Here is an 11105-nt window from a genome sequence, read left to right as displayed (position 1 = left end):
TTTACCTAGTATTCTCTGTACGGTATTTTATTTTTTTAATACTGTTTGTATTGGAAAAAGACTGAAACGGGTAAATAAAAATGGTGTATGTGACCATGGATTTATGTGACTTTGTATCAACTCTATGGTTTGCTACCTTCCTCCACAATAGAATCGTAGGCCTGGCGCAGGGTGCCCCCGGGCACACCCTAATCATCCAATGCACATTAGCATAACGCTCTGTGTGTTGGCAGGGAGATGGGAAATATCTCCCACTGACCGGCTCTGCCATAGATGAGATTTTTCCACACTTCTCTTTCGCTGTGCTGGCAGGGAGATCCATGTGCCAACTGGGAGATGGGAAAGATCTCCCATTGACCAGCTCTGCCATATGAGAAGTGCTTCCGCACTTCTTTCACTGTGCTGGGGGTGAAAATGGAAAATATCTCCCACTGAGCTTTTCTGCTTAGAGTGGAAGCATTTCTCTTTCACTCATAGGCCTCTTTCAAATGAGGCGGACCTGTCAGTGGATCCGCTTCGTCAGCAGGGAATCTCTCTACTGATCCCCGCTGAGCAAGCAGATGCCAGGTCCTTGTCTGCTCCGCTGCTGCAGAGCAGACACAGCCCGCTGACCTCTATGGGTGGTTGGATGTCCATTTCCATCTGACTGCAATCCCATTCAATCTGACGGACGTAAGGAGAATGAATCCCCATCAGTCTCTTTTTGGAGGATTGGATGTCGGTGGGTGCAGTGGCGTCTTTGGGTGACACTGGACCCTCTTCACGAGCTCCACGAAAAGGAAAGTTTAAAGCAAGCTGAGGATCCCCACAACATGGATCGGATCTGTGGATTGAGCACAATGGATCTGAGTCCAATCCATTATGCGCCCCAATCCGCAGATCCGATCCATCTTGCGGGGATCGTGAGCTTGCAACCTATACAGGGTTAACTGATCTAGGTAAGGCTGTGCAAGATCCGGGACTTTTTTTGTAACCAGGAAATGTGGCCGTGATAGCAGGAACCTTTTCCATCTGACATCACCTTGAGCATGTGCAGACAGGACCGGTGTTGAAAGATCAGTTAACCCCGTATAGGTTGCAACCCAACAATCCCCACAAGATGGATCGGATCTGTGGATTGGGGAGCATAATGGATCGGACTCCGATCCATTATGTGCTCAATCCGCAGATCCGATCCATCCTGTGGGGATCGTTACTGCACTGGGTGACACCAACCCTAGGGATGCCCCTGGGCGGGTGTACACAGACACATGTCTGTTTACACCTGCTGCTCCATAGAGGAGAATAGAGGTTCCAATCGGGTCCGCCTGAAAAACGGGCAGGCGGACCAGATTGGAATGTCCGTGTGAAAGGGGCCTGAATCTGCAGATAGGGAGATTAGAAGGATCTACTTTCTGAGTGGCAAAGTGCCACATGGGAGAGTGATACTAGCTTTCCAACCAATCAAGATGCCTGGCAGGAGCCCATGTGACCATATACCAAGCTCCCTGATTGGTTGGAAAGCCAGTATCACAGGACTTCTGCAAAGAGAGGTAAGAAAACGATGGTGGGGTGTGAATCCCAAATCCTTTACCCTAATTTTCCCTTTTAAGTTCCAATTTGTATTTAAATTCACGCAGATACAGTGCAGGTATTACTGCAACATCTGGCAATGTTTTACCTGCCTAGCCTTTAGATTGTCACAAATGGGGTTTATTCACTAAACATGGGATGATTGTCAAGGTTTTTTAATATATAAAATATATATATATATACACACACACGCATGTGTGTTTTGAGCTTTGGGGTGCAATAGCTGTGCACACCTATGAATAGAATAATATACAAAGTCCACTGACCCATAGCAGCTAATCTGCAAATATATTTCATTGCTTGGACTGCATTAACTGCAGAAAAGTTAAATCAGATCAATCCCTTTATTGATATTGCCAGGATTAATTGCAAAAAATGTAACCCTGTAATATGTTTGCGGTGTTTCATATCCATTGCTTTGCAGATATTACAAAACAAAAACGTCAGTCAACTAACCTTTATTGTTAAGCATGTAAAAAAGGACAAAGCAAATCTATGAATAATTTAGCTGTCATAACATCATTTAATATATTCACACAGGCAATACACAATGTAATTAATTTTGTCATTTTAAAAAAGAGAGAGGATTTACCTGCATTTAGAAGAAAGGGAACTAAAGTTTAGAGTATATCTAGATTTTCACCATACATTATGCATTTGTACTAGGCTCTGCAATCACTGAAAATGCCAATATATTAGTTTAGTAAAGGTAAAGAGAAATCCTATTTCCAACAGCTTGACCTGGCCCAATGTTGCTGCATGCAATTGATTCATGGCTGCTGCTAGACAGTGTTGTTTTGGAAATCTGCTCTTGATTGAGTTGAATGAGCAACCCGTGTCTATTCAGAGCATGCAGTAGGGTATACTCAGAGCCAGGAGGCTGTGAGCAGTATTGACTTTTCCTCAATAAAGGGAAGACATCATCTTTATATTCCTTCAGAGACTGATGGAACAAATATACATGTAGATTCTTTAGTGCTTAGGAAGTGAATTAGATGATTGTTTGTACTTTGCTTTAATAAAGTCCTGCTCCTTTTATAATCCTAGTTCTGAACTCTTCATGTTTGTGATTTGTGAATGATTTTTGCTAGAAAATGCCTCAAATTACCTTTTTCTAATCAGTGACACTGCATTACACTGTTCTGGCAGAGCTGAGTAACAGTCACACCCCTTTCATAATCTTTTCAACACACATTTCTATTGCAGAGAAAGGGAAGGAGTGTGTCTGACCAGGTCTGTTACATTACAGACTGCACTTGATCTAACTCTGGTACCTATTTAATTGCACCAACTTTTTAGACTCCCAGTACAGCTGATAACAGGAAAGTGGAAGTGATGGTAAGACCTGGAAAATAGATGTTATTACAAAATCTATGTGACCACATATTTAATGTTTTGAGTTGGCATGACACTGTATTGCACATAAATGTCATAAACCAAGTTCTGATATCCACACTTGTTGAACCTTTCAAAGTAGTATATCTGTAAATTCACCTTTACTGATTTCATAGGAACATTCCTATTCCTAAAGCTGAACTCCAGGTATTGACTTTATTTCATAGTTAGATTGGTCGAGCGTGGATCAATGTAAGCATGCATATGCCATACCTGGGGCAGCTGGAAATCACTGTAGTAGTCTCCACTCTTATAGTGATTGTACCTATCTTCCAGGTTCTGTGTTCACGCATTCTCTGATTGGGCTAGGTAGAGACTGGGACATTACTGCCATGTTTCTACACCTGAATGCCTTGCATTCACAGAGAGAAATGCACTGTATTTTGAGATTGGTGTCCGTATCAATAAGGCAACCTCATGTTATTACTATGCAGTAGGGCAGCCACACAGGACCTGGAAGACAGCAGTGATCACTGTAGAGTTGACAGCAATGATTTCCAGCTTCCGCAAGGATCCTAATGGTATGGCATATGTCTACTTTATTCCAAGCCAGATGTGATAATGCAATACAAACCATACTTAAAATTCAACTTTAAATGGAATTTATTAGAAACTAGAATCAAAAGTATCATCTACAGATAGAAGAAGATTAAATCAGCACAGGAGAAATTGGCTTTTGGAAGCACTGCTTCAAATATTGGGTTTTAAAAAGCGAATAGCCTCCTAGGATTAGCATTTGTAACATGGCTGCTCTCTGCAGTTCCAACAAAGGGCTTGGATAGTAATTTTGTGATCTAACTTTGTTAGAACTAACTCTTGGTACAACAGAGTGGTGCCTAGATAGCAATTTTTAGATCTTTCTGGTCTGCTTAGGTAGACCATGGTAGGGATCGATTTGTTAAATTAGATTTGTGTATTACATGTAAGACATGTAGTAAATAGGAACTGACAACTCATAAAGGGTCATGGTGCCTGGAATTATAAGCCTTGTCTACAAAGATTACTTCCATGTATTCTGTTAGTATTCTCTGTACTTATCCAACATGCTAAAACGTCAACCAAAAATATGGAGTTTACATCACAGCAGCACATTTGCAGATGCATTCTGTTTTTTTGCTCTAGGAAGCTGTTCTTCAGTGAGGTACTGCAAGTACTGTCAACGTGTGCTAGTTTTGTATGCAGAGTTACAGCTCTCCTGGGTGCCTGTAGATGCCATTTCATCATCTCAGGAAACTGCTGTCACATTTGGTGAATTACACTGAAAACTAGAGTGAACAAAGCTTGTTCTTTGCAATTTTATTGTTCTTTAGGTGGAGGGGCAGGTGCAACTTTGACGTCGCGTGTGGCTCCTGCAACACGAGGATGTAAACGGATATCCTCATCTTCTGTTTGCTGTTTAGCAAAATTTACAAATACCTGCAAAGAACAAATCATAGATTATAACTATTGCATCATGTTCACAAGAGGTGGAAGATTAGAGCACAAGAGGGGGAATGGGTCAACACATTGTAGTAAGCTTAGCTTGGATATGATGAACATTTAGCATTTGTAATATGGCTGCACTCTGCAGTTGCAACAAAGGGTTTGGATAGTAATTTTGTGATCAAACTTGGTTAGCTTTGTACAGAAAAGAGTGGTGCCTATTTAGCAATTTTAGATCTTGAAGATTAGGCAGACCATGGTACTGACCAATTTGTTGTTACATTAGATTTGTGTATTACATTTAAAAGACAGTCGTATAGTAAACAGTAATAGAAAACCTATAAAGGGACAGGGTGCTTGGAATTATAAGCCATGTATATCAAACACATTTCCATGTCACCCATAAATTTAAAACCAGTCAATGCTGTTTCATGGTATAATGCCAAGAATTACAGAAGCTGAATGTTTCTTCCCTTACAACTGTTGCATATGGGCAACTCTGTGCCTCAGTCTAGGCCTGCTATATTTAGTGGATGTTTGGGGGCAGAGTATTTTTGCTCTGTCTGCTCCCTTCTCTTCATGGAAGTAACTTCATCTGCAATACAAGATGACGTCATGATGTCTTGGGTGCATGATGTCATCGAATTGTGCTCATAGCTCAACAGTGGATGGAGTCTGCACATCATGTGGGATGCCAGGGATCACAATAAGAGTGCCATCTTTGGACTCAAGGGTGGAGGCTACTAATTACACCACATCTTTCCACACATGTAGCATTGTTTAATTGGTCTACCGCATTGTGTGTGCTATAAAATTGAACTTCTTCTAAAGCTCAGTTTGGTCCAGAAGTCATGCTAAGCAAAGGTGCACAGCCGTATGTTGCAAATGAGGCCTTTTAAACCTAGTCTACTTTGTGAGTATATGGAGTTTATTGTTATATCACCAACCTGTTCAAGTATTGAGGGTATGGTGAAAACTGTTCTGGCTGCATGTTTAGTCTTTGGGAGGGGAGGATATACTTGGATTGTAGTTGCTATTTGTTTTGTTGGTGTTTTGTATGGTCATGGGGTGCTTGGGCCTATTGACTGGCTGCTAACCCCAGGCATGCCACATGGAAGAAATTTTCTATATTTTGCAAAAACAAATCTTGTCTTAACTAAAAATAGTTAATTTCTTACATAGTTACCATCATGCTTTACCTGGTCTAATGTAGTCTGAGACACAGAGTATTCTTCAATGTTGAGGCTGTCTTTGTTGGAGATGAGTAGTTGAAATATTCTGGCCAAGGATGGGGATGAAATCTGATACTGTAACATATTGTAGTGTTTCTCCCTCTGTAAGCTGCCAGGAAAGTTGGTCTGGATGAACTTCTCTACAGGCCCTGGGTCAGGGACTGCTCCAAGCTTTTGAGCCCTCACTTTCATGGTTACAATATAACCATCCCCAAATCTACAGAAAAAAGTACAATTTAAACAATAATACAATATGGAGAAAGTTTACTAATACTTGCATAGTGGTTTGAATACAAATGAATAATCATATATGAGAGAAACAACTTATTTCACACATGAAAAAATGTGAAGTTTTGAATCTTGCATATACAGGATTTGTAAGGAATAAGATTTACCCCGCAGAGGAATCTGCTGACAATGGCTCTCCATTGTGCTAAACCTGCGTTCATGGATAGTTTTAGCATTCGAACAGTTCTGTCACTTTTTAAAAAAATATAAAACATGAAAACAGCACTGCTACCCCCCTTCCTCAGATCTAACAAGCCCAATATACCAGGTAAACTAGTATCCCCACAACAAAGGGTCTACATGCTCTTGCAGCTCATTTGATATGCTAATACCAGCACTTAGGTGTGCTTTGAGAAGTATTCCCCAAAAAAACAGCACCCCTCCCAAAGTTGATGTACACTGAGCTCTTTGGTACTCCTTGTGCCCAGTTGGGGGTGCTGACAAGGGGGGAGCTATGTAGCACCTATATCTTTTTATATAATGGGAAAAAAAATTTAAACCAAAATTCAGCAATATTCGTTATCAAATTAAAACTCTGTTTACTCAAGCTTACTTATAAAGTTTATCTAATTTCTTAGGTCAATGTAAACATTGTGAAATCTATGTAACACACATAAAAACCATGATATGACCGCATTTACCCTGGTCACACTTATGTTGGACACATTAGGCACATTAGACAGTAAAATTAACTTAATACCCCCATGACCAGGTTTATGTGCGCATAACCTGATTGTTTATGGTCAGAAGGCTTCCAGTGAATCTGTTTACTGTAATTGTTTTCATGTGGTTGCAAAGGGTTTGTGCGTGTAGCAGTCCAACCCTATCTTCCCATTAAAGTAACAGTAAAGGACAGTGGGAAGGTTTCCAACACCTTCTTGAATATACCAGGGGTGGACTGACAAACTCAAAAAAGCCTATGAAAAAGGTACTAGGGGCATCTCATGGGGCCCCCTACTGACCTCAGGCAGTGCCCGAGTTTCCAAATGGTTAGTCCGCCCCTGGTGGGAAGGAGATTTTTATGACAAATCTATGCATCTGCAACACTACTTGGTTAGGGGATCGCTAATCTGTGAACAGTCATCAACTGGGAACCAATGTGTTCAGTTTCCAGCATATATGTCAAAGGATTTTGTCTCTCAATCAACAATATCAAAGAATGTTCCTATATAGGACATAAATATGTTATGGACCACACAGTGATGTGTAGTTTGCTATTTACCACCCTAGGCTGTTGCCTTTGTTGGCAATACAGAAACCTGGTGCCCTGAATCCATGGGCAGGAAGGCTGGAAGAGACAAACTGGCCATTTTCCATTAGTATAGCTAAAAATGATGACAAGAAAACTCTCTTTTTTTTTTTTACCAAGTAATGCAGAAACTGTACAGGGGTAGAAAAAGTCAAACTGAACTGGCAAACCACGTGGTAGTCTAGGAACTCTTGTAAATGATATGTCTTACCATCCTGGAGCACTGGAGCATGCACTGTATAAATTATACCCATGAATAACTAATAAAAGTAGAAATACAACATATATGATGCCACAAAAATAATATATAAGTTGACATACTTGTATTTTAGATGCTGAATTGTGCCAAGACATTTAAAGGTGCCTTTAACCATTATGGCAAGACGAGTGCAGAGAGCTTCACATTCTTCCATACTAAAGAAAAAAGTAAAATACAACATAAGGGTAATCTACAAGTTTTCATACTGTAGTCATGTTTTTGTCAGAATGGTGGTAAAATAACTGACAGCTCTGTTTTGCAGAGTTGGAACACAATATTAATTTCCCACTGAAGACACTTTATAGGCTGTATGGATTTGACACCTGCCTGCCACTCCAAAGGTACAGTCACTTTATTGGGCACTAGAGAACACTGTGCAAGAATGCTTTGAAGCTGTTTTGGAAGAACTATTCCTGTACGTTTTGCACTATTTCAGTAAAGTTACTGTTAACAATAGAACGCCTGGTCTTAAGTTTCTCCCTTAAGTGGTGTATTGCATGGTGTATCCAAAGAGCAAGGCTTGTTACATGGGGACTGTAGGTTAGAGTAGATGTAGTACATTTTAGTCCAGCATGTAGTTTGTGCTCTAGTGCAAGCTATATTGCTGTTGCTAGGGAAAACCGTACATATAGCATTGCTTAATGCAGCCAACCAACCAGGGAATGGGTGACTTGGCATACAGTGACAGTTAATCTGGTAGTGAAGGGGTGTTGTGCTTGTTCCCCTCACTAGCAGCTGATTCCCCACATTTTGGCACTGGATCTGTGAGACCTAGAGACCTAGCCTGGGAGTCATGGGAGAGTTGTAAAGGGGCCCCTGGGAAGAGAACAAGCAGTAGTTACAGAGTGAGGTTCACTTCCTGTATCCATTAGTAACTGTGGAAATGTCACTGGGAGTGAGGTACATGTACTGCTGGGTTGGTGGATGGCAGTGCAGGCACTGCGGTACCGGTCCCTAAATGCTGCACACCTGGGAGTTGGTGTTCTCTAACTGTAGTAGTGTTTAGTGTTAACAGTAACTGTTAACTGTGTTCATTGTGGCTCACTTCTGAGTTTGGAGTTATGTCTTAATGCTGATATTCGCATGACAGTAAACTCCTGCTTAGAATCTAGGCAATTAGAGAGTATAGTTCCAGTGTCCCACACTAGGGAGACTAAGCCCCACCCACAGGTATATTATAAACATTTACATCAATAGAATAAACAGTAGAATAGATCTCACAATCTAGATATATTATAGTTAGAAAACTAAACCACTCTGCCATTAAAAACTAAAGTGTTAATTTAGACCAAAATGATTCTTTAAGTCTGTGATTTATTCAGTGGTAGAAAACTGATGGACTGGTTCAGTGTGTTCTGAAAAGTGCTATGGAACATGTTGGCACTATAAAACTAAGGAGAAGCTATGACCATTTTCAAACAAGTTCACACTACAACCAAAAGATTTTATACTTGGCATGCTATAAAGAAACAGCCAGAGAAGACAAGAGAGGTGCCACAATACCTACTCATGAGGACATACTCCCATCTACCCTTCTCTAGAGGGCTGCCTAAGCTACACTCCTGTGCTTGACTACCCAACTGTACAGAGCCAAAGGTCACTGTGTATTGTGGTGCTGCCAGCTGGGTATCAGCCTTTAGTCTCTCCAGTGGTGACTGACACGCACGCACGCATGCATACACACCTCACTTTTTTTTAAATATTGTATTATATCTTTTCATGTGACAAAACTGAAGAAATGACACTTTGCTACAATGTAAAGTAGTGAGTGTACAGCTTGTATAACAGTGTAAATTTGCTGTCCCCTCAAAATAAATCAACACACAGCCATTAATGTCTAAACTGCAGGCAACAACAGTGAGTACACCCCTAAGTGAAAAATGTCCAAATTGGGCCCAAAGTGTCAATATTTTGTGTGGCCACCATTATTTTCCAGCACTGTCTTAACCCTCTTGGGCATGGAGTTCACCAGAGCTTCACAGGTTGCCACTGGAGTCCTCTTCCACTTCTCCATGATGACATCATGGAGCTGGTGGATGTTACAGACCTTTTGGTTCCTCCACCTTCCGTTTGAGGATGCCCCACAGATGCTCAATAGGGTTTAGGTCTGGAGACATGCTTGGCCAGTGCATCATCTTTACCCTCAGCTTCTTTAGCAAGGCAGTGGTCGTCTTGGAGGTGTGTTTGGGGTCGTTATGTTGGAATACTGCCCTGCGGCCCAGTCTCCGAAGGGAGGGGATCATGCTCTGCTTCAGTATGTCACAGTACATGTTGCCATCCATGGTTCCCTCAATGAACTGTAGCTCCCCAGTGCCGGCAGCACTCATGAAGCCCTAGACCATGACACTCCCACCACCATGCTTGACTGTAGTTAAGACACAGTTGTCTTTGTACTCCTCACCTGGTTGCCGCCACACACACTTGGCACCATCTGAACCAAATAAGTTTATCTTGGTCTCATCGGACCACAGGACATGGTTCCAGTAATCCATGTCCTTAGTCTTCAGCAAACTGTTTGTGGGCTTTCTTGTGCATCACCTTTAGAAGAGGCTTCCTTCTGGGGCGACAGCCATGCAGACCAATTTGATGCAGTGTGTGGTGTATGGTCTGAGCACTGACAGGCTGACCCTCACCCCACCCTTTCAACCTCTGCAGCATTGCTGGCAGCACTCATACGTCTATTTCCCAAAGACAACCTGTGGATATGACGCTGAGCACGTGCACTCAACTTCTTTGGTTGACCATGGTGAGGCCTGTTCCGAGTGGAACCTGTCCTGTTAAACCACTGTATGGTCTTGGCCACCATGCTGCAGCTCAGTTCAGGACCTTGGCAATCTTCTTATAGCCTAGGCCATCTTTATGAAGAGCAACAATTCTTTTTTTCAGATTCTCAGAGAGTTCTTTGCCATGAGATGCCATGTTGAACCTCCAGTAACCAGTATGAGAGAGTGAGAGCGATAGCACCATATTTAACATACCTGCTTCCCATTCACACCTGAGACCTTGTAAGACTAACGATTCACAACACACTGGGGAGGAAAACAGGCTAATTGGGCCCAATTTGGGGTGTACTCACTTTTGTTGCCAGCGGTTTAGACATTAATGTGTGTTGAGTTATTTTGAAGGGACAGCAAATTTACAATGTTATACAAGCTGTACACTCACTACTTTACATTGTAGCAAAGTGTCATTTCTTCAGTGTTGTCACATGAAAAGATATAATAAAATATTTACAAAAATGTGAGGGTTGTACTCACTTCTGTGAGATACTGTGTATATATATATATTATATTGCAATACTTGCCTTGTCTCAGGTGCAGCCAACCCATGTTATACCACTGACTAGTAATACAGTGTACAATTACCTGTGAGAGGTTAACACAACAGCGCGGCCTTCCTTGATAATACTAACAATAGAATTCCACAGGAAGCGACGAGACTGTGGATCCATCCCTGTTGTTGGTTCATCCTAAATAGTCAAATTATATACCATTATTGTAATATATTGATGACATATAATATAAATAAATATAAAACTTCAGTTTAAAAGTAAGAAAACAAAAATAAATTTATAAAATAGATCATAAACTGTTATAGTTTTTTTTTAAAGAGGCTGTGACCTGAACATATGGATTAAACTACTGACTGCATTATATGAGTATAATTAGAGATAAAAGGGAGTATGGAG

The 11105-nt window shown here is 41.2% G+C and overlaps 1 protein-coding gene across 1 annotated transcript in view; it reads right to left on the bottom strand.

The window, feature by feature from the left end:
- Positions 1-1897: 1897 nt before the first annotated feature.
- ABCA4 (ATP binding cassette subfamily A member 4) overlaps positions 1898-11105 on the bottom strand; it is a 259321-nt gene continuing 250113 nt past the window's right edge. Inside the window, exons 50-53 of the mRNA XM_089677323.1 lie at positions 10783-10886; positions 7480-7572; positions 5589-5838; positions 1898-4383 (exon numbers count right to left, since the gene is read on the bottom strand). Coding sequence (XP_089533449.1) covers positions 4264-4383; positions 5589-5838; positions 7480-7572; positions 10783-10886 — 567 coding nt within the window. The 3' untranslated portion in view covers positions 1898-4263. The remainder of the gene's footprint in view (positions 4384-5588; positions 5839-7479; positions 7573-10782; positions 10887-11105) is intronic.

This window comes from Staurois parvus, unplaced genomic scaffold (genome assembly GCF_062004578.1).
Source record: "Staurois parvus isolate SC_StPar_1 unplaced genomic scaffold, SC_StPar_1.0 ptg000183l, whole genome shotgun sequence".
NCBI lineage: Eukaryota > Metazoa > Chordata > Amphibia > Anura > Ranidae > Staurois > Staurois parvus.
The sequence above is the reverse complement of the archived record's forward strand: the minus strand, read 5'-3'. Positions and strand labels throughout refer to the sequence as shown.